Source organism: Agelaius tricolor, unplaced genomic scaffold (genome assembly GCF_023055355.1).
Source record: "Agelaius tricolor isolate 1412-34295 unplaced genomic scaffold, bAgeTri1.0.p SCAF_3, whole genome shotgun sequence".
Taxonomy (NCBI): Eukaryota; Metazoa; Chordata; class Aves; order Passeriformes; family Icteridae; genus Agelaius; species Agelaius tricolor.
The window spans coordinates 57,576,657-57,600,292 of NW_027269263.1; the positions used below are offsets into that span (position 1 = coordinate 57,576,657).

The 23,636-nt window shown below is 41.7% G+C and overlaps 1 protein-coding gene across 3 annotated transcripts in view; it reads right to left on the reverse strand.

The window, feature by feature from the left end:
• The window catches only part of GSAP (gamma-secretase activating protein), a 45,482-nt gene that overhangs the window by 1,794 nt on the left and 20,052 nt on the right, over positions 1-23,636 (reverse strand). For all 3 annotated transcript variants that reach the window (XM_071423984.1, XM_071423982.1, XM_071423981.1), the window contains 17 exons: positions 22,481-22,558; positions 21,928-22,020; positions 20,424-20,641; positions 20,058-20,127; positions 19,339-19,421; positions 18,668-18,721; positions 14,779-14,904; positions 14,298-14,353; positions 13,855-13,886; positions 12,244-12,305; positions 10,608-10,703; positions 6,136-6,206; positions 5,282-5,376; positions 4,076-4,195; positions 2,516-2,577; positions 494-598; positions 250-343 (listed from right to left, as the gene is read on the reverse strand). In XM_071423984.1, the coding sequence (XP_071280085.1) occupies positions 250-343; positions 494-598; positions 2,516-2,577; positions 4,076-4,195; positions 5,282-5,376; positions 6,136-6,206; positions 10,608-10,703; positions 12,244-12,305; positions 13,855-13,886; positions 14,298-14,353; positions 14,779-14,904; positions 18,668-18,721; positions 19,339-19,421; positions 20,058-20,127; positions 20,424-20,641; positions 21,928-22,020; positions 22,481-22,558 (1,515 nt within the window). The remainder of the gene's footprint in view (positions 1-249; positions 344-493; positions 599-2,515; positions 2,578-4,075; positions 4,196-5,281; positions 5,377-6,135; positions 6,207-10,607; positions 10,704-12,243; positions 12,306-13,854; positions 13,887-14,297; positions 14,354-14,778; positions 14,905-18,667; positions 18,722-19,338; positions 19,422-20,057; positions 20,128-20,423; positions 20,642-21,927; positions 22,021-22,480; positions 22,559-23,636) is intronic.

Genomic DNA, 23,636 nt, shown 5'->3' on the forward strand with positions numbered 1-23,636 from the left:
GCCCAGGGCAGGTGCTCACATACTGCTGCTACATGGTGCAACTCTTTTTCCTCCCCAGACAGGATGATACCCATACATGGAAGCTCTTAGTCCCTGACACCTTCCTTCAGCAGAAATATGACCAAAACTATGTGTTCAGACATCACTGGAGTTTTAATAACCCAGTAATGTGAGTATAGGCAGGATACATCTGAGTGAGCATCAAAGGGTAACAATCACTGGTCTTCCAAAGTACAGAATGAACACTACCTTGATTCTCTATCTCTGCCAGCATATTAGTCAGGTAGTTCAGTGGCAAAAACTCCACGGGGAAGGAAAGTCTCTCAGGGACAGGCCTGCTGCACTGTAAGGGAGAACATTCCATGTTACTTCACAAAGTTGCACAGATGCACCAAGGTTTCAATGTTTCTTTAGTGTGTTACAGCCCACAGAAAGCTCAGGAATCTCAATACTGTCCAAGCATAAGATTTTAAAACAGCCTCTGTGTTCTTACCTGCCTGTTTCCCAGCTTCTCAAGCAAAAGTTTCACATATTTCTGTGCTATTAAATTTGCATTTATTGGATGATTCCAGTACTGGCGGACCTTTTGACCAAGAGCCTAGTAAGCAAAAAACAAACCCCAAAACATGAGAACATAGAATGGGACAGTGGAAACTTAGAAAGAAGAAAAGGGCAGGAAAAGCTGACACAAAATCCAGGCTGCAATGCAGATGTGCTTTGCTTTCAGACCCCAATGACAAGGCTAAGAGCTCATCATGTTCATGGAGCCATGGAGCCTTCCTTTTGTAGTCAGTAACTAAGAGATCACACTGTGCTCTCAAAATGTGGGAAATCAAAATCTCCTCACTCAGTCTTCACCTCAGCTGGTCTGTCCCAGTGCCACTGTCCCACTTGACATGTGTACTTAAATACTAATTGAACCTTTATCTTTTACTGTGTTTGATTTCAATGTATTCTTCCCCCAAAGAATAAAGTAGATGCCCCATTCCTCAAAGCTCTTTCAGGACAGGGCTTCTCAGGCTCAGTCTTAAGGAACTTTAGACAAGTAGAACACTGGCAAGGAAAGATACTGGGAATGTAATTTTGGATCCCATTATTCAGGTCATCATCCTGGAAACTGATAACATTGACTCATATTCCCAGAGCCAAGAGATTCAAAACCAGGTTTCCCAAAGCTTCCAATCCCAACCAATAAGCAAAAGAATAGGAACACACTGTGAAATTAGCTCCACCTTCTGCTAATTTCCCTGTGTAGATCTTCCCTTGCCCCTCCCCTTCAGCTGTACTGCAATGCAGACAGCTGTTCATTTTAGAAAATGCTGTACAGTTTAATTGGAGCTTAAATCCTTGCTTCTGATTAAACTGAAGTCATCCACTGCATGTAACCTGCTCAAAATAGTCCAAGTCACCCCAAAGTGACCTTTCTGTCAAACAGACTATTCCCAGCATTTTTTCCCAAAGCTGTAAATAGATACAATAAAGCACTGAGTCTACTGTGCATAGCTAGCAGCAGTTGTTCCCTAACTCTCTCCCAGCTCAGCCCTTCACGTCAGAGCGTGCTTGGAATGGAGTTCCCCACGCACCAGGCCCGGGGCTGGCAACTCAGGGCCCCGTGCTGACCCCAGCTCACCAGCCCTGGCCCAAAACAAGACACAGAGGACAAAGAACATCCTGTGGAGTTCTCCTCCTCTACCCCTTCTCAAAACTGCTGCCAAATAAAGAAGCCTTTGTTGGAGGAAAACCCAAGCAGCACTTCTGGCCATTTGAACTATAAGTGACAGCACATAAAGAGCAAACAATGGGCAACTCATGTGGAAAAAAGCCTGCTCTGCAGTGAGGCATTCCCCAAAGGGGATCCCTGGTGTTCCTCTCCCTCTTGACCTCTTGTGCTTCCCCTGCAGTCCTGTGCTGTGCACTAACAGCAAAAGGGGAGAAGGAGAAATACATCTCCCATCCTGCTGGAGTGATTTATGGAGGACCAGTAACCAGCTCTTATGGCTACACAAGTCAGCTTGTCAGTGGGTGAGACTGTGAGGTTTAACTGAGGGGAGATCTTGTAATCCATCCCTACCACAAAGCTGTGGTACAACACAACTTACCAGCTCTTACTGTACCAGCTTTTGAGCATATTTTTTCAAGTGTATAGAACCAAACAGAGGTCACAAGTGAGAAAGACTCCATGGATACTAAGAAGCACACACAAAACCCCCATAAACCCCCTTTAAATAACCCTCATTGACTTATGCAAGTGAGTAGTCAGCAGAATAGTGTCAGTGTTGTTAAATTCTGTAGGATACTGGATACTCTGTTAAACACTATGGACAAATCTGTAATTTACGTTATCAAGGTAACCTAAAGGAGCAGCAGATGGTGAAACTGTGGCTGTTCTGTTTATATTTGAATCAGGCTCTATTTGCATCACAGCCAAGTCTTTCATTGGTTTGACCCTATGCACAAGGAGTAATTTCCTATCAATTCCAAAATCCAAGAAATTACATCTACAGCCATTAGTTACCTCTGGAAGTCTCATGACAATACTAAACTTCAGCTTTTCATTCTGTTCAGTGTCATCCAGATCTATAAGCAACAGGGAAAAAAGCAAGTCAAACAAACAGTAATCACATAACAAACTTTCAACTTTCACTGAAGACATTCTGAATAAACATCACCTCCTTAGTGAAATGAAAATTTCAGTTTAAAGACTATTATTTATAAGTTTATCATGTGTACAAATACATTTGTGTATATTTGTCCATAACTTCACTGTTTTATGTAACAATTTATACCGTAATTTAAATGCACTTTGACTAAGTGCAACTCTTCAAGTTTATAATATTTAATTTATCAAGATCAAGCACAGATTGATACAGATACAGCACATTTTGCTGTCCCTTCTCTTGGACACTGGAGAAATAGCACACCACTGGGCACAGCTGGCTCACATTCAGCTACCACTGACCAGCACCCCCTGGGCAGCTTTGCAGCCACTCTGCCCCAGCCTGTGATCCTGGCTGGGGTTGTTGTGACCAAAGGGCAGGACCCAGCACTTGGCCTTGTTGAACCTCACACAATTGACCTCAGCCCATCAATCCAGCCTGTTCATATCTGTCTGCAGAACCCTCTCACTCTCCTACCCAGCTTGGTGTCATCTACAACATGGCTGAGGAAGTGCTTGATCCCCTTGTCCAGATCATTGATAAAGACATTAAACAGGACTGGGCCCAATACTGAGTTCTGGAACCCCACTGGGGACCAGCCACCAGCTGGATGTAGCTCCATTCCCCTCCACTCTCTGGGGCCAGCTCTCCAGCCAGTTTTATCCCAGTGAACAGTGCTCCCATCCAGGCCACGATCAGCCGGTTTCTCCAGGACAATGCTGTGGGAAATGGTGTCAAAGGCTTCACTAAAGTCCAGGCAGACAACACCCAGAGCCTTTCCCTCATCCCCTGGGTGGGTCAGTCAGTGACAGAAAGAGCTCAGGCAGGACCTGCCTTTCACAAACCCATGCTGGCTGGGTCTGATCCCCTGGTAGTCCTGCACACACCATGTGATGGCACTCAAGATGATCTGCTCCATAAGCTTCCCCAGCCATGAGGTCAGCTTGGCAGGCCTGCTCTTCTCTTTCCAAACATAAGGCAAAAGCTGAGGGCTGAGTAGCAGACCAACTTCCTCACACACAGGTGTGCACTTTCACAGAGTCACAGAAATTCCCCAACATTCCCCAACAAACCCTACTATGATCTTTAGTATTTGTTTTTCTAAGAAGTCTTAACTGTAAAAACAACAAACTCAGATTCTCTCCACACAGATATTTCTTTGATTGCTGTGGTAAGGCCAATCACATAGCTTGAGCCCAAACTTTCTCTTTTCAGGTAGGCAACACCCTCAGCTACAGCCCCCACTGAAACAACACTCTAAGGAGAGCTGAGTGTCCTGGGCAGTAACACCTGTGTCCAAGGGGAGTGGCTCGAAGGACAACACTGCCAGTTAGCTGGCTGGTAACAAATGAAACACCATGTTCACTGTACCTTTCAGCAGCTGGCTGGTAACAAATGAAACACCATGTTCACTGTACCTTTCAGCAATTTCCTGACACACGTTTCTGTCAACTGCAAGATGCCATTGTCAATATAGTGCAGGAGGGTGTGCAGAGGCAGACATCGAACACCAAGACCCAGGTGCAGAGTGTGAAAACCTATGAAAGAGACAAACTTGTTTGGTACAATATGTAGTTTTTCCTAATTCTCTATTTAAGACTGGAATTACTCTAGCTAAAACCATCACTTCCCTTGACTTCTGATTGTTTATAATTGGTAAGGAAATCAATATATCAAGTCAGGTCATCTTATTTAGACATCCTTTAAGTCCTCTCAAGTACCATCTTGTCAGAAAGAAGAAAGCTAAGGGGACTGAAAACAGTCATTGAAGTCATACACTGTCCCTAAATGTCTCCAAGCTGTTGCCTTATATCTGAATTGCTCTATTAATTTGTCTTTTGTCTCCCTCTCTCCTCCTAATTAATCAAAATCTGAGGCCTCACCACCCTCAGGATGTTGTTGCCACGAAGACACTCCCATGGGCAGCATTAATACTTTCCTTTGACATCAGCCTGATGATGGTCTTGTTATCATGTAACACTACTGTGTGGCAGCATTTGTGCCCACACAGACTGAGGGACAAACTCATACCAAAAGCAGTTGCAATGACCAAAGACAGATCAGGAAATAAAATCCAGAAAGATTCAAACAGAATTGGAAAGTGTTAAGATATTAAGATGTCAAGATGTCTTTCCCCAATGAAAATAAGCAAGTGCTTTGAAAATGCTGTAAAGAATTATGAGGAGCTCTAGGAAATGAGAGTCTACTATCAAGACCAGCTTTTCCATCAAGGCTGGAAGTAATCCCTTCAGGAAAAAACTGAAAATTATTAGCAGGGCAAGAGCATGAGAAAAACCACTCTATCTGCTACAGGATAGGAGTTTCCCTTGTGCCTCTTGACACTGAAGTCCAGTTGTCTCAATCTTAGTTCTGAGATAAGACTGCACCCATACATTCCATTGGAAACCTCTGTTTAGTTTACTCTGTTTCTAGTAACTATTTAGTTTTGCTTCATTTCACTTGTACAGGTTCATCAAGAGCCTTCCCCTCTCTAACTGACTTGAATAGCTGTCAAAACTGCCAAAGCTAACTTGACACACAAGCTGCAACCAGTGCTGTGCTGGGAGGAATTTATAGCACTGCTTTCCTCACCCATGATAAAAACAGCAAAACACAGAACTTACCAGGAGGTAAAGGCATGCACATGCCATTTGCTGCTTCCAGAATCCGACTCATGATATGGAACACCGCAAACTCCGCTGCACTTCCTCTCTCATCACTGAGATAACAAAGTAGCAACACATTAATTGCCATACTGGGAGTGCACTGGATGCCTGCCTTTGGGATGCAGGGCCATGGGATGCTGCCTTGTTTACTGAGGTGTCTCAGCCAGCACCAGCAGCCAGTGCTGCAGACACACAAAGTCACTGTGGTGTCCCCATGTCCTCCCCCACTGATGCACATTTACAAGGCTCTCAGCAATACCTGGAATCAGCAGCAACAGGTAAAACGGTGCTGGTGTGAGTGACCTGGCTTTTATAGGTGTTTAATACCCACCACCCAGCTTAGGACCACTCCAAACTCAGCAAGTTTGAGCTGCAGCCATAACACTGCCTGTGTGGTTAATATTCACTGGCCTAGAGAGGGCCAGCAGGATCCTTAGGAAGAGTTAGTGACAGTAACATTGACACTGACAGCAGCACAAGCACTGAAGAGTTAGTGACACTGACATTGACACTGACAGCAGCACAAGCACTGAAGAGTTAGTGACAGTAACACTGACACTGACAGCAGCACAAGCACTGAAGAGTTAGTGACACTGACATTGACACTGACAGCAGCACAAGCACTGAAGAGTTAGTGACACTGACATTGACACTGACAGCAGCACAAGCACTGAAGAGTTAGTGACACTGACATTGACACTGACAGCAGCACAAGCACTGACTGTTCAGAGGAGTACTGCTGATGAAGACCAAAATCATTATGCCCGTATTTTAAAAGGCAGGCTGAAAACTTTAACAAATCACTTGCTCACAAGCAGAAGATACAGGAATGAAGCTGGTATCTCCTCCAAACTTCTTTCATTATTCGATGCACCAGATTCAGCTAAAACAAAAAAGAGAAGACTGGATGTTTCCAGGAGCCTGTATACAGCAGCCTTTTGGCCTTCATTCATTCCACACACCAGTTTATGTTAAAAGCTTCTCATGGGACTCCTACTAAGTCTTCATTTTTTTCTCTAGGGCCTTAAAATGAAGACTTATTAAAATTAGAATTGTAACAGAATTGCCCTATTCCAGCTGTTTAAAGTGTTTCTAGCTTATCAAAGCATCATGCAAGACATACAGCAACACACTGTGCTTCTTGGAGATAACTGATCTCAGGCTCTTGCAGCAAATTCTCAAAGATCTGTTTGCCATGAAAGCAAAAACAGCATGTCCAAGTGGGTGAGCATTTGGCAAGGAACAGTCTCAAGGGCTCAGCAAAAGTGGATAACGTTGAAGACAGTGGAATGTTCAGTTTGCCAAGAAAAGCATGCAGGAGCAATGACAGATCTAGTCCTGGAAAGGAGGAAAAATGAGACAAACAAATGCCTCTCCTCATCTATTTAGTTTCCTTTTTGTCCCCAGTGAAGTGAAACAATCCCTTGGCCCATGTTGTTCTTTGTGCTCTCACACTGACATCCACCACACAGTCAGCATATACCAAAGCCACAAGCCCTGTTCTCACTTGGGCCTTCTCAGCTTCTGCAGCTCAGAGAAACCACACACAGAAGAGCTGAAACAACTTCCTCCTGGTTGTCATGTGTACCCAGTTCCACATCTCAGTAACACAACTGAGACACTTCCTCTGTGCCTTTTATCTCTGGCCCTCAAAGCAGAGCAATCAATCAATCCCAGGAAACTCAGGAAACTCGTCTGAGCCCTGTTCTGCAAAGAGGTGTCACAAGAAGTTAGGAACACTTTTCCTCCCTCCAGATGGGCAGAATCCAGGAATGCATTTTCCCTACTCTCTTTTCTCCTCATAGGCCTTGCCCTCTCCATTGTCTGACTCATCACAGGCTCTGAGCAAGAGGGAAACAGGACACACAGGAGAGATCTGCATGCAAAGGCCAGAATTGGAATATTCATCTTCAGTAATGTTCCTGAGTGTTCCTCTGTGCCTTGGCCAGAAAGCTCTACAAGGTAGCAACTTTCCCATCCACCACAACTTGAGCCAGGCTTGCACAGCTGCCTGATGCAAAATAACTACCTAATACTTGCCATCTCCACACTTTCTAAATGCAATGGAAAGATCCAATTTGATCTTTCTGGAGTGCAGCAAGTTTTCTAGGAAATGAGTGATTTCCAGTTTCCACAGAAGGGTCACAAGAACCACACCTGCTGCTGGAATGAATTTCATCTCTGGCCAGCACAGAGAGTGCAGCTAAGGCCTCTGCACCAGGAGCTGCAGCTGGATCTGAAGGATCAGTGTTGAAGTGAAGGCTCTTACAAGCTCCAAAATCACCAATAATTATTTGTGCAACACGGATGGTTTTCAAGAGTATGCTACTCCAGAATAAGCATTTTTTGCTTAACAACACAGCAAACTGTACAGTTTGCACAGGGCACAGAAAGCTTAACAACTTCTTAAGTTACAATCATCCAAGCTATCACAACATACTTGCATCTTAAACACATGAATGTTTGTGATGTGACACCCACACTAAGAGCACACCTCTCTTTGGAGATTAACATCTACCCTTGGCATTGTAGGAAATACACATAGAAAGATAATCCACATCTCAATCTTTTTTTCAGAACATAACACACAAAATAATGTGCATGAGAGGAAGGCAGCATTATCTGTCTGATGGAAGGAGCACAGGCTGCTTCCTCTCCAAGGTTAGCAGTGGGTGTCTGGGGCAGCCAAGTTAACAGCTACACTCACAGCAGGGGAGGCCATTTTTCCCTGAATAACAGACACACAATAAGAAGTGTGTCTTCTTATTTTGGGGCACATCCATGAAGCCATTTCCCTTGGAGTGCTCTAAACTAACAAGAGAACACATGACCATCAGCAAGACAGCACATGCAGGAGGGCCTTGGCTGACAGTGCTGTCACCTTGTCTTGAAACATCTACAGTTCCAGGCAACAGTGCCAAGGAAACTGAAGCTCCCCTAAAGTAATTGGGAACCACAAGTGCTCAGCTCCCTTGGCTGTTTCAACAAGAAAGACTTCAAAGTCAAAGAAAAGAACCAGGAGCAAAGGAGAAAGGAAGTGAGACAAGGTCTTGCTGTCTTTCAGATCCCCTCCTGTGCAGTAGTATGACACAGTCTTCCTCCTCCCAAGGAAACTCAAATCCAAATGGTGTCTGTCTGTCTTCTGTTCCTCTGCAGCTGAGCCTACAGACATCAGGGGAAATGTGCAGCTACTGCAGGGACTTGCAGAGAAATTTCAGCAGTTTATTCAGGTCTGCCTGTTTCCTATGCCACAGGCTGCCTGCTCACCCTGCCTCCCCTTCCACTTGCTGTCAGGGCAGCAAATGTCACACTGCTTCTGTAAGATATTTCTCTCCTTTCCTGCCTCACTGAAATGAAAAGAGTGAGAAAACCAGATATGGAGCAAAGCTAAGGTAAAGTGATTGCAGAGGAGAGAGAGCCTATGGACATTAAACAGCCACTGCAGGAAAGGTGGCACATGGACTGGGACCAGGCACAACCCAGCTCTGCAGAGCTGCTCAGCAAACAAGGAATTCCCACTGAGGTGTGTTATCTACACTTCCCCACTTTACTTCTCTGTATACAAGAACACACAGTTCTCTGACAGCAACCAGCCTTTGCCTGTTGTTTTACAAGAAACTCTCAGTGCTCCCAAGTTTTGGATTCTCTGACTTCTTCTGCAATTGATTTACACAGTGACTACACACCATGGAGCCTAATCTCAGCCACTCCTGGGCTCCTGAATGTAATGCAAAACATCTTATGAAAGCAAACAGACAAACTTCAAGTCTCTTCCTGTTTCATTAGTTTCAATAGCTCTGCTACTCACTGCTGAAGCTACAGAAGAACTGCAGGAAGACTCAAACCAGTTCATTCCCCTGAAGAACTCTGAAACATTTAGGATATGGAAAGGTTTGAGAGATGTAAGAGTTTCTAATTAGGATGAGGGGAAATGTAAGGTTAAAAATGAAATCATTTTTAAAGATTTCCAAACAGTGCCTAAGATGCACCAGCAGAAAGCAGAAGCAACTTTTAGAGGCACATTATCTTCATTTATAGCAGCTTTTCTAAGAATAAGCCTGTCAATTGAGAGAATTAGTCCTGAGAGTTTGCTTGTGGGGAGGGCTGAGATTTGTTTTGCAAGATTTAGGCTACAATAATTTAGCCTTGCAGATCAAGGTTGAATAGATGTTTTCACATTTTTTATCTTAGTTTTTACTAAAAGTGAACAAATTGTTATTAGAAATTGAATAAAAGGAGAAGAAATGTTCCACTTGGGCTTTTTTCAGCACCATTTTCAGGTACAGAGCTTTGGTTCATGTTGTACTGTTCCTGTTTTAATCAAGCACTAGTTTCAGTTTCTTTCCTACACAGATACATAAAAGTCTGCCAATTACCAGTGAAACAACTTGTGAAGTTGTCAAAGTGAGGCCTGAAAAGTCAGGAAGGGCAGTGGGGCTGCAGGGGTTCAGAGTACGCTGTGACATTGACAGAGTAGCTGACTCACACAGGACTTTGGAGGACATGCAGGCATCTGTAGCCTCAAGGAAGCTGCCCAAGGTTTTCATCCCTAGAACACAGCACTGTGGGGAGTTTCTACTGAACACTGGCACAAAGAACAGGATTTACAGTAGCCATGCAAGCTTTTGAGAACTCTGCGTTCTGCACTTAAAGGACACGATCTTGAGACAGACAAAATCAAGCAGATAACTTCTGTGCACAAGTTATGGTTTTTGTGGCTTTTTGTTTTTAAAAGGTCTCTTAAGAGGATGAAAGACAGAAAAATAAGAATTTGGAAAGCAAATTTTCACAGTAGTTTACAAAGATTTCTTCATGCAAAACTGTCTCCTGTCACACACACACTACTGAAGGCACTGTGTAGGAGTGGTGGTGATTTACCCACATGTCAGATTGTAGTGACAGCTTTTTTTGTTCATTTTTTATTTCCCCTGGTGGCACTTTCATTATTCAAGACTTGCAGAAATGTGTTCTACAGGAAACCAAATTGATCTAACAGCTTTAAACTTTCAGGATGAGTTCTCGTTTTATTTCTGGGGGTAGACAAGCTGTAAATGGAACCCTTTCTTCTGTATTCTGAGTGACTGGTAATACTTTTTAAATAATATTTAAATATTATTAACTTTCTTTATCCATTTATACAATATTAGGCTGAAAAATATATTTAAATATCTTTTAAAAAATCTTCCCACCAAATATATGCTATATACAACTGGTATACACCCAAGGACCTACAATCCATCAAATACACACTTGCTCCCAATAGTGACTATGAAATCAAACTAACCAGGTTTGCAACATAATCCAAAACTATCTGGTCAATCTTCTTTTTTCCAACATATTGTAGATGTCTCATAAGGTGATCCTTCAGCTGAGCAACCATCTAGAAAAAAAGCCAACAATTTGTTGTTGTTGAGCATCTTCAAAGAAACACAAAAGCTGCAGCAGGTGCAGGTCCTGATCAATAGGCACTGGTGCAACAAAACATTTCCCCATTACAAAACTCCAGTTCAGAGTGAGATCCCAAGCTGCTGTACAATCTTGCTAAATGCATCAGCACATGTGAACATTCAAAATGGTTACTTGGTGCAAATTCAGCAAAATGAATACTAAGTTGAACTTTCCATGATACTGAAAAGAAAAAGCTTACAGTTCTCACACCTCTCTGTGCAAAGCCAAGGGAACAGGATGAAAGAAGGATTTAAATATAACACTGAATTCTAAGAAGTACTTATTACAAACAAATAAACCTGAGAGATTTAATGACAGACAAAACTAGCACAAGTACAATTTGTGGTAGTTGCCAAGAACCTGAGAACCAGAGTGATTAACAGCAATTTCAGGTTAAACATTAATTGTGAAGTCATTACAGTTGAGTGTTTGTGAACATACAGCCCATGCCACTCCCTACTCTCTCCTTTCTGAAACATTTGCTGACCTCATGTAGCTTCAGATTGCAACTCAAGTCCATGCTGGCTCTTTTCTGAGAGTTACTAAGAAGCTCAGAGTGAAACTGGAGCAAATAAAAATCCCTGTCTCAAGGAACTTGTATACAGACTAATCCCACTGTGTCAATACAGCAATACAGGTATGAGGAAGGCATAGACAAACTGACCTGCTTTTTGGATCTGTCTGAATAAACAGAGGGGAAGGAATGTAGAGAAGCTGCAGAGAATGAGAGGCAAAACTGGGAAACAGGGAGACCACTGCAAAGAAGGAAAACTTGCCTCAGATGTGGACAGACAGGACAGTGTTGATCTGCTCTTCACTGCTGAGACTTTCCCGTGCATGCTGAGGAGTTAGTTGATTTTAAAAGTAGAAGAACAAGGGATAAGCCAAGACATGTATTTAGACAGAGATCAGGTAGGGATTTGAGACAGGATTTATTGCCCAGAAGCATATAGATGGTAGATGCTTTAGGGAGATCACTGGCAAAACAATGGAGAAGAAGAAAGGACCTCAGAATGGCCATAGGAGTCTCAGAAGTGACATAGAAGGAAAAAGAAACAGTAAAAAGGCTGTTAAATTGAGGAGCAAGAAGACCTCTGTTCATCACATTGAGAGAATGGAGGGGGAGGAATTCACTTATATATGTTTTAAAGGCATAAAGAAGTCAAAAAATAGCTGACAGATTAAATGATCTCCCAGTTTCCAGCCAAAGTTATATTGGGAAAAAGCATTTTGACAAATCAACTTTATATTGCTGTTTTTCCCCTATGCCTTACAATAATCTGCTAAGATAATATCATTATGATGATATTATCATGATATTTTAGATGAACTCTAAAACTTAGGAAATGCCATGTTTGCCCCATAGCTGCCCTGAGTGAGCTTCCACTCAGCACTGGGATTGGAAGGTCACTCCTGACACATCTGTGGAGCCTGTGCGTCCTCTAGTGCACACTGACAGAAGCACAACATACCAGTCCCATGAGCAACTGCTGCTGATAATCCTCCTCTTCAAAGAGAGGTGCCAGCCTCGCCTCTGGAACAAACAGAGCAACAATCAGTCAAGGACATGGCACTAGGGAATATCACAAACATTCAACCAGCTGCAAAAGGACTTAGGAGCAGACGAGCAAACAGAAGCTGTGGTGTGACCTACTCTGCTACAGAACTAAGACACTGAAGAACCATGGACTGGATAGGAGGATAGAAAAATGGAAAATAACCCTTTATCTGCCATCCACTTCTTCTTCTCTTTGATATTTAAGTAAGAGTTATCACAGAGTGGTGACTCCAGAGAGCAAAGAGGCATAGAGAACGTTCTGGTAACACCAGCACTGATGTGCTACTTAGATCTTGTCATTTACAAACAAACAAACAAACTCTAGCAGCTGCATGGGTTTTCCAAGAAAATGGCTAAACAGAAAGTAAATAGTTCAGGGAATCACCTCCCACTGATTCTCTCCCATGGTCTGGCTGCTTCTGGTACTCAGATTTGTAGACCACTATGAAAAGAATACAACTTCTCTAACTAAATGGAAGGAGATCACAGTGTCTGCTGAAATTAATAACCTATATTTCCTAATCAGTGCTTCCTGTCTACTAAAACAAAGGAAGAAAACCAATCTTCTATTTCATGACATAGATAAAACCAGCTCAAGATTTTATGGAACCAAGTGCTGAACTCTTTCAAAATTTTCACCTATTTTTGCTCACCTTCAAATATATTTACATCACCACTTAGCAGCACAAAGACCTGTGCTGCTTGATTTTAAAGGACTCAAGGACAAATCCACAGGGAAACACTACATAGATGTTTGTTACTGCATGGAAGCTATTTAGAAATTATCTAGTCACAGTTAAACACCTGACCTCTTTATCAATAAGCACCTTTGAAAACACAAAACTGAGGTTCACAAAGTTGATACAAAGTCTCTCAGAGTCAGAGCCCATTGCAATAAGTAGCAGTGACACAGATGACTGCTGTCAGGGGCTGGGAATGTGTACACTGAGAATTCTTGGTAATAAAAGGACCAAGCAGCACTCACATGAGCATCATGTCACAGCACACATGGCAGGGCACATAGAAGGCACTGATGTGTGAACATAATACACCACTAAATTCAGTTTTACTTATTTGTGACAGACGAATGGAGCATCTAAAAATCTCAAGTGTTTCTTGCCCAAAGAAATTCATTACACCTGGTCTCTCTACATGTTTTTTAACCAGCCCCAATCTCCTGCACAAGTTCTGATGTTGCAAAGGCAGCTACAAGTGGAGAAGACTCAACAGTAACACTGTCATTGATACCCTGCTCCACAAGAAAAATCCTGAAGATATCCTTTAGCAGACCACATTTTACTGCTTATGTTGTTAGATCTAACACGAACTAGGGACTTTATTTTCAAGCATTCCCTAGTCAGTACATGAATGTTTTCTTCTCATCTTAAATCTCAAACTCTTCTGTTTGAGATTTAAGATGAGAAGACACATAGCAACACACATAGCAACTGATTTTTAGCAAACAACAGCTGGATGGAAATATTCTAATAAACCTAAGTCTTACATCAAGAAAGGTTTCACTTACCAGAGTCCCAAGTGTCCAGATGAGAAAGCACCCTGGGGTTTGAAACCAAAATCAGTGTGTTTCATATGCAATATTCCAAAGGCTTTCATAACACCACTAAAAACTCAAATGAGCCTTTGATCTTTCAAAGATACCTAAAGACATCTGAGAACAGTAATGTGACTAAATGTAGTAAAAATACTAGATAGCATTAAAAAAATTCTATCTGTCTAGGTTGCATGAGCATGTCTTCACATCTACCATAAACTCCCTAGCTGTAGAGGCCTGTATTTCAGATCATGCTGTAGTGATTACAAGGATTTCAATAACTGATTTTCATCAGGATAATCTTCTTTAAAGATATCTAATCAGATACCTAAACAAGGAATTAAATGGCACATTAATTCCTCCAACATATTTGTGCAAAATAAGAAGGGGTAAATTTAATATAAACCAGTACGTACTTTTTGGCATTTTCAAAAATATTCCTCAAATATGCTGAGGTTCTTCTCTCCTCTCTCTGGTTTGTAAAACAAACAAAATTCCCAAAATTAACAAAACAGAAGACCAAATGAAATACTCCCTGATGGAATGAAGATCAGAAATTAATTTGGTTTTCTCTTTGAATGGAAATAAAACATAGTGGAGCCTCACACCATCTTCCAAGTGCCCATGCTCTCACACACTCACACACATGTAAACCTCACAACAATACAGAGTAAGATCTGCTTTTCTTTAATTTCATGCATTATTTTAAGAGAACAAAACTTACAGGCAATCACCTTAGATGAAATGACTGCAAGTCTTTGCACTCCTGATAATCAGATTCCCATTTACTTATCTTCAAAATAAAAAAGCAACTTGTCCATGCTTGACTTTAAAACCCCCATTTCAGAGGCAGCTCTGGGGAGTTCCAGTGCCTCAGCTCCAGTGCCTCTCACTCACCTCTTCTGAAAGGTTGTGCCATTCCCTCCTGAGCACCTTACTGTGGTAGTGCAAGTGTGGCTCTGCATACTTCACACTCTCCAAGTTTGAGTTGAGTTTCTCCCAGAAGCCTTTGGAGTTTTGGAACTGCAAAGTGTTGCAGAGGAAGCATGAATATAGGCTGCCCTCTTAGAGAAATACCTCATCACCCTCCCACTAAGTGACTGCAAAGACATGAGATTAGTGTAAAAACAATCTAAGTGAAAAAAGTTAAAACAAAGCATCAAAACTAATTTCTTGTGATGGAATGGCAGTGGTAGCACCCACTTGACTTGAGGTCAAGATTTGGTGCCTGGGAAGGAACAAGTATTTCTGGGTCACAATTCATCTGACCTATTTACATGTTTGAGATGGGAAGAGCTGCACCACAGACTACACTGGCCATATTGTCTAGACTTCCTCTGGCTGTAAAAAAGGGCCTTAGGCTACTAACTTAGATGTAAATGTTTACATTTGGTCAAATAAATCCCATTTGAGGTTTCTAGCAGTTCTAAATAGAGGAATAACACCATGGCCACGACAGCTGCAGGATGCCACTAGTTTCAAGCTGCATTAAGACTTAGATTGCAAACATCCATTTACCATCCTCAAGTAACAGTGCTTCATCCCAGAAAAGAAACAAAATCCAAAAATTTCCATAGCAATTCTAAAGCATTTTACTCTAGTGCTAAAAGTAATCTAAACTCAGCTGTGAACAGAGAGGAGGATGAAAATCTAAACAAAACTACACCAGTTTCCTAAGCTAGTTCTTGGACTGGGTATGAAAATTTGAAGCTGCTGTTTATAAGGGGGGCAAGATGCAATGGGGGGCATTGCTGAGGAAGAGATGAGATTAAGGCAGTTCTTTTTGACAGTTTTAAAAAACAAGAGATGGTACAAGCTTTTCTTGCCCCTCTTAATAAACATTATCTCCCAACACAGACACTACAGTAACAACATTTGAATAAAGAGAGCTTTGAATTCACAGTATTCCTCCACTTGCACTAACATACTGGATTTTGCTTCTCCTCTCAACTATCCTACAATAACAATAACCTTAAAAGAAAACCTCAAAAGGAAGAAACCACTTCCTACTATAAACTATAATTTGTCAAGGAAAATAAATTTCAAAGATTCAATCCTGCCAGCCACTTTCCTCTTGCTGCCAGTGCCTATTGTCATTTTATTATTGTAGCTGCAGCAGAGACAATAAATCTTGGGTTTTGCTTCATATTAGTTATACTTAGCAACTGCAAACTAGGGTCACATATGGCACCATATGTTCACTCTGTTGGACCTAACTCATGAGATCTACAACCTACCACTGCAGAATGTTGCCTAAATGTTACCAGTAGGAAATCAGAGAAATGTTAAATACAGCATAAGGGTATCATCTAGTGACTAATCCATGCAACAGCACCACCACTACAAAACTGTGTTCAGGCCACACTGGACTTGGATATGTGGCAGGGGGAAGCAAGACAGCAATTTTCTTTCATATAAGAAATCTCTAACAGGAAGTGGTAGGCTTGAGTGTTGTCTGCTTTTAATCCCAAAAAAATGCACTGTATTAGACTTCATTAAAAAGTCAAAAGTTTAAAGTAAGGGATTTTTTCAATTAAATCTATTCTTTCTTGAGGATCACCAGGGTAAGGACTAAAAAGAGAAGGCTTCTTCATCTTAGGTGTTTATTTGGGAGACACTTCTAGAGAGTCAAGAAATAACACCTAAGCATGACACTTAAAAGACATTGTATTACCAGAAGTCAAAGCAAGGCCTCATCAGTTTGCAATACTCAAAAAGCTCCCATGAAGCCTTTCAAAGGTAGTGGGCTTTTAACTGAAGGTAGAGAGCTCTCTGCTACACCCCTTGGAAAAGATGTGGGGTGACAATTGCCTTCAAGAGGCCATGTCTCTCTGGACTGCAGTGCAGTGTCTCCCCAGCAGGGATGGCATTCAGGGGGTGTTGTAAAGCATCATTCTGCACCCCAGGGGCTCAGCACAGCACAAGGGAGAAACTCTTTCCTGCTGCTCTGACAATTTCTTGCACTATATATTTTCACTCTTCCCCTGGACCTCCTCCTATTTTCTTTATTTCCCTTCTTCCCCCTGCCTTCTCCCTTTCCAATTGAACTTATTTGCACCCTGCAAGTTTAGTTTGTGCTTAAAAAGGGGGGGAAAATTAGACTTATTAATTGCAATCCTTATGTAGAGCTTTTGGACAACTGGACTAACTGTTCCCCCTTTCTAAGAATATCTTAATGAACAAGAATTTAGTCATAAAAACTCCTGATACCCCAACAGAACAATTCTTTTCATGTGAATATGGACATAGCCCCCCCAAAAGCTCTCAACAACTTATGGACTTGAGAACTCCAAAAAGTTCTCAGAGAAACAATTAGGCATTTTTTTTTTTCTGAAATGCCATAAAATCTCTGCAACAAAAATACTACTTGTAGAACCAGGTCTGTCACCAGGGTCTGACTCCTGATGCCAACAACATGCACCAACTGGAACACCAACTGACCACTTAAACTCGAGCTCTGGTGGGTTTGTGACACTGGTGTGCTACAAAACAGCCAGAGCATTAAACTTTACCCTGTGCATTAGCATCTTTGTCCTCATGCAAGAGTCACAGCAATTTGCCATCAAAAGTAGCAGGAAATATTTGTCTTTAGCTCAACTCTGACCTTTTCAATCTGTTTAGGTTTCAGACAGAAATAGGAAATGAGTTCCACAATCAGGAAGTATAGCTGCTAAAGGCATGTGCCCCCAGGGGCTTGAGGTTCAATCTCAGACAAATTAAAGTCCTGCTAACTTTGACCTCAGTGAATTACAGGGATTATCTGCACACAAATTTTCTCAAGATCTGATTTCCCCAGGTGTCCCAGTTCTCAGGGCAGCCTTTCCAAGCAAAGCCATGCAAAGCCCTATTCCCTGACAGCAACCCTATGGATGTGTGCAGCACAGCTGTGATGCACTGCTGCAGAGTGAGAGAGCAGTGGCAATTTCACTGATTTTTAAAAGGTTTTGTGAACAGTGATGTTTTATGACTAATTACAAGCACATCTTTAAAGAGCTACAAGGAACAACATTGTCATGTATCCAGAGTCTCATCCTATGTGTTGCTGGTGTGTCTAAACTCCTCGCTCTTCCCCTTAGCTCTCCACAACAAACTGTTTATTAAAATTCTCTTTCAGATTTTGTAGGGGAGTGCTTAGGAAAATTTCAAGAATTTCTCTAAACTGGAGCTGAGGGAGTGGAATGGGAAGACAGGAAGAATCATTCATGCTGTTTTCAACGGAAAGGACAATTTCCTACCCAAACAACCTACCCTGCTCTCCCCATCCAGCCCACTGCCCTTTCCAGGCTGGGAAAATAGACTCTATTTGTCTAGATTGAGTAGCCAAAGCCCTGACATCAGTGCAATCACACGATGCTCTGGACAAAACAAAATGAGAGGGTCATAAGCCATCCACACCAATGGGAGCACAGTGAAATTGCCATCAAAGTGGGCATATGTAGACATGTGGAAAAATCCTACTTGTCTGTTATGCCACCTCTGCCTTCAGCTACCAAAATCATAAAGTGAAGCAGTATCAATCTGATTAACAAGAATTAATTTGTGGATAATCCTCCCTGCTGAATAAAGGTGTCTTCAGAAAGGGAAAAAACCCCACCATCTTTGAGTCTGATTAACTGATATTTTAGTAAATGCATAAATCCTTTCTAACAGGGCAATTTTCTGTTCACATCTATTTTTGGATAGGTCTGTGGTGATATTGCTGCATTAATATTTAGCACACCCCCAACCCACAAAAAAAGCAGTTACTAATCTGCAAGTACAAATGTGGTTTTATACTGGAACTTACCTCTAACACAGGTAGAGGAATAATGTCTGTGGCACATATTACTCCAGGGACAGACTAAAAATACAGAAAAATTATTTATAGTCTTACAATTTAGCATAGAACATGGGGCAGCTAATCTCCATCACCCATTTCCTCCAGGAAACTAGCTAGCTAGCCAAAACTGTGCCCTTATTTTTAAGAAAAACAATATATTAGAACAGTGTCACAGCAGAGAAGTTAAGACACTATTTGCCCTAACTGTAAAGTCTGGCTTGAAGTTATTTTAATTCTTCAAGCTTACTTGTAAATCTTAACTCCACTGATTCTGTTTGCCCTGGAAATAAATGCATCATTTTGCTGGTTAAATTTATTCTGTATTCATTATAAACCTCATGTGATAAGGACTAAATTAATACTTCATTATGAAAACTGAGATATTTAACTGTCCATTCAATTAAAATAACTGTTCTTGGTTTTGCAAATGCTTTTATTTGTTGACAAAAAATTTGCCTTATGGAAAACACCAAAAAGGGTAAGACTTGGCAAACCAAAACAGGCATAAAGCACAGGCATAAAGGTATCAATTTGTAGCATATCCATGAAAAGGTAAGACACACAAGCTATAGGCTGTACTAAGGGATAAAAAAACCAGACCCTCTACCTATTAATTAAAGTACCAGCTGTTATCTCACCCCAATCCAGTCATGCAGTGATGTGTAGGGCAGGAGTTTATCCAGGTTCTGAGTTTCTGGACACATTCTGCAGTACAGGGAGGCTGAATGTAATGTGAAAAGATTTATAAGGGCAAGATTGTATGAACTATCGGTTAACAAGAGTAGCCTTCGCTGTTCCTTATCTGACACTTCTTTAGGGACAAATCCTGCTGCTGTCTCTGAAACAGCTTCCTCCATTGTGGAACTGGTCCCATTCTGTGCACAAAAGGAGGAAGAGAAGTCCAGATGGCTGCAGGGCTGGGTCAGCTGCTTGGCTACAGCTCAGCACTGCAGGGGTCCTTTGTACAAAGACTCTGCACTGGCTAGACTGAGAAACTACCTATTAGAAGAGAGTATCATGATAAGCCAAATCCTTCTGAAAAAAATGGTTTGGGCTAGAGCTAGAGGAGAATGGAGCTGAGGAGACAATCTCCAGAGACCTAAAATAGTGATAAATCCATTTGTTCCATTAGACAGAAGAATGCATTTGAAAAGCTTTACTGCCAATCTGATTTTGAGATGTCTATGCATCTTCTAAACTACTGATACTGTCTCTTAATGCACAAAATGCAGGTTAGTTAATGCAAATCATAACCAAAAAGTTCAGAAATAAGAGTCAGTTTGTACTGCCATGGCCTCTCCTTAGTGTTAATTGGAGTATGCAGGAAAACTCAGAATGCAAGAAAAGAAATACCTACCGATGATAAATTCTTGAATGGGGTCAAAAGAGTGACATGTTGACAGGTTCTCAGAAATCCACCGAATAATCTGTCAGAATGAGAACAGGGAGCTTGTCACATCTCTCTGGTTAATCAAGTGTTGTAAGAGAGTATAGAAAATTTGGTTCTGGTAGCTGACACTTTGCATGGAGTAGTGATAGTGACACAGATGTTTTCAGGACAGCCTGGACTGATAACAGGGTTTAGGGCAGCCCAGCTGATGAGCCTCTTGGCACTGCCAGGTGAATCAGGACCTCTCTTTGGCTGATGCTATTCATGCCCTGCTCCTGCCTTGTATAAGATGCCAGTCACTGGAAAAAAATTTAGAAGTTGTTCTTTTCCAACCTGCATTTCCAAGTCTTCTGTGTGCTGGAAGTAGAGCAGGGCACAATGCAGAGCTGCCAGTCTCTCACAGTCTCGTTTGCTCTTCTGTAGGAGCTGCAGCAAGGCACTGTCACTGATGCTCACTTGGTACAGGCTTCCTGCACTGCAATCCAGGACTGCTGACACCCATGGGCACCGGATGGAACAGTTTTGTAGGGTGTCAATTCTTGCATCCTCACCTGAAGAACATTGGTTTGAGAACAAAAAGGATTAAGAACATAAAATTTGCCAGCTACCAGTATTTCTCCTAAGATTCCTAGGCCCCCAGCAGTAAGAAAGAGTCTCCCTCTTGCACTACCTGCCCTGGTAGTATACTGAAGAGGAGTAGGAATGGTGCTGGCTCCATAAAGAAAGCAGATAAGGAGTACAGTCCATACTCAGTTCTCTCCTTCCCTATTGCTGACACAGAGAAGGTGTAGAGATCTCAGGCTCACAGTGCTGCTCCAAGGCAAATCAGAGTACCTTTGATGGAACAGAGCAGAGCACAACGACAATAGCACAAGTTCAACACTAGAATTAGCACCTATTGCTACAGCTTGTGCAGGTCAGAACTGCTCACATGCAGAAGCATGATACAAACTTCTAGTGGTGGATCTCTTGCCATCAATCCAAATGGCCAGAACAGGCAGGTTCTGCTCTACAATTATTCACTGAAGCCTCAGACCAAAACCATTTTATTTATGTACCAGTGTTCGCCACCCTGGTACCATACAGGTACTGTATTTCAGAGCCCTTGCATCAGAGAAATCAGGCCCACCATCCAGCAGTGATGCTTTCCACTCATTTTTAGCAGGACAGTATTTCATTACACATACAAAACAGGTATTAGCTTCCTATGATGCTGCCCCTGCACCAGTTTCCACAATGTATGTCCCCTTCACCCAATCAGAACAACAGATTTCTGTTTTCAAACAAAGGCACCCCGCTTCCAAAAATAAACCACTTCCCACAAAGACGTGTTTGTTGGAAATGCGTTGGAAATGAAGTAACACGGATCTCAGATGAGACTCTAAATTAAATTGCATCAGCCTGATCAGGTGAAGGAAACACAGATTTCCTTTCCCCACACCCTCCAAACACACACATTTAGAGCAACTCAATTGGAGGAAGGAAATGTAAAATCAAATTTACATCTCATGTGAAATTTGAAAACAGTGGAGGACCAAGAACATGGGCAAAGCTGGGGGAAGGGAAACTGTGAAACCAAGGCAGAGAATTTCAAATGCAGTGAAAGGTCTTCTTCCATTTCATAACAAGCAAGACGTATGAAATACATAAAGTATGAAATGCCAGTTCAGCTTCTCTTTCTAAAATGGAAAGTAGCAAAAATGTCATTTTTTAAGTATCCTTCCTTTGTCAGAACACTATGCAATAAGGAAACATTGAGAAACACAACTTTCATGTAAAGAGATATGAACAAGTTTCCACAACAACAATTAAATTACTTAAAGCAGTTTTACTGTACCTGTCAGAAACAAACTATAGCACAGCATGTCAGGATGTTGAATGTTCAGGAGGTGCAGGAACTGGCCAGGCAAATAAGCAGCCACATAATAGTCTATTTAAAGAAACAACAGTGGTCAATTTAGCACTTGATCACTTATTTGCTTTAAGAGGCTCTTTCACATGATTGGCTCACTTCTCTGTGAGGAATTGATTATATCTAGGAAATACAAAAGGAGTTAATTAAAAGCTGCTGTTGTATTAACTCAGGAAACACTAGCAGTACATTTGGGTTTCCAGGGTAGGATTCAAGAAACTTGAGATACTCAAGAACTCAGCAGCTGGTGTCCAGCACAGATTTTGAGGCAATTTCAGAGGAAGCTGCTTACTAATAGTGAGGCATTGCAATATCAAATGCCAAATACAAAAGGCAAGCAGAAGAAAAGCAGCAAAATAACACTGCTCCCTAAAGCCAAAGAAAAAAAAATCCTTTCCTCCCAGAGAAGAGTTAGCCATTTGTCTCCACACTACACAGAGAATGGCAGTCACACAGGAAAGTAACACAAGTAACCTACCAAGATTCATAAAAGCCACTTCCTTCAATTGATGAGATTCTGCTCTTTCTAGAGAAACTGTAAAAGTTTTGTTGTAACCTGAGGGGAAATAAAAACTTTAAAAATCTCAAACAATAAACACCATTTGTTACAATCCACCTACGACTTTATAGCTAGAAACTTCTGCAGTTCCCACAGATGCAAACAGGGATCTTTCAGACTGCTTTATGGGGTTGTCTGCACAGACAGATTTAATCCATCCTGAACAGAGTTCCTGCACACTTAGTAGACTGGCACCTACACAATGCAGTTCTTTAGTGTGTGAAAACTAGCCATGCACTGCCCAGCCTACATTTGTGTTTAGAGAAGCACTCCATCCCAGAGCAAGCTTGTGCTCTGGGATAATAAATACCTTTCTCCCAGAAAAACCCAAACACAAATCCTTTATATAGCTGTGTTTCACATTTTGGTGATCTTTCAATTGCTTTAAAGAATTTCCACTTTGTTTATCTGCATGCCCTATTGCTCTAATTTAGTTCAGCTCAGTTTATACAAAGGCCAATTTCAGACCTGCTGTGTTTGCATGGGCTTTGCATCAGCACAGCTGTTGTTTTAATCTAGACTTTTACCACACTTCTGGCACCCAGTAAGAATGACACAATGCCCTCAAATTTGCTCTGAGAAAAGCTGAAGATTCTAGTAACTAATGGTGTCATGATCAGGATGCTACTTAATAATGCATGGAAATTCAATATAAGATCCACAGTTTACAGAATCACCAAGAAAAAAAATCACCAACAGCAACACTACAGAGGCAGAGGTGTCAAAAGATACAGTTTTTCATACAAAATACTGACTGAAGTTAGCTTGCAATGCATCAATACACTCCCCATCACCACTTTGTCACTTGCCAGCATGAGCACATGCAAGCTAAAACCAGCACTGCAGAATTCAACTGCAACATCGTGACTTCTCTGTTTATGCTGCAGTGACTGTTTTAACAGGGGTGGGAAGCTTCCAGCCAAGATTACAGAGGCTGCAGAATAAACTGAACTTCTTAAATGTCTTCAAAATATGGTTTATGGACTGCAAAATGTGAGTAATGGACCCAATATACCACTGATTCTGTGGGTCACTGCAGGACCACTACTAAAATTCTCTTGTACAACTGATGAAT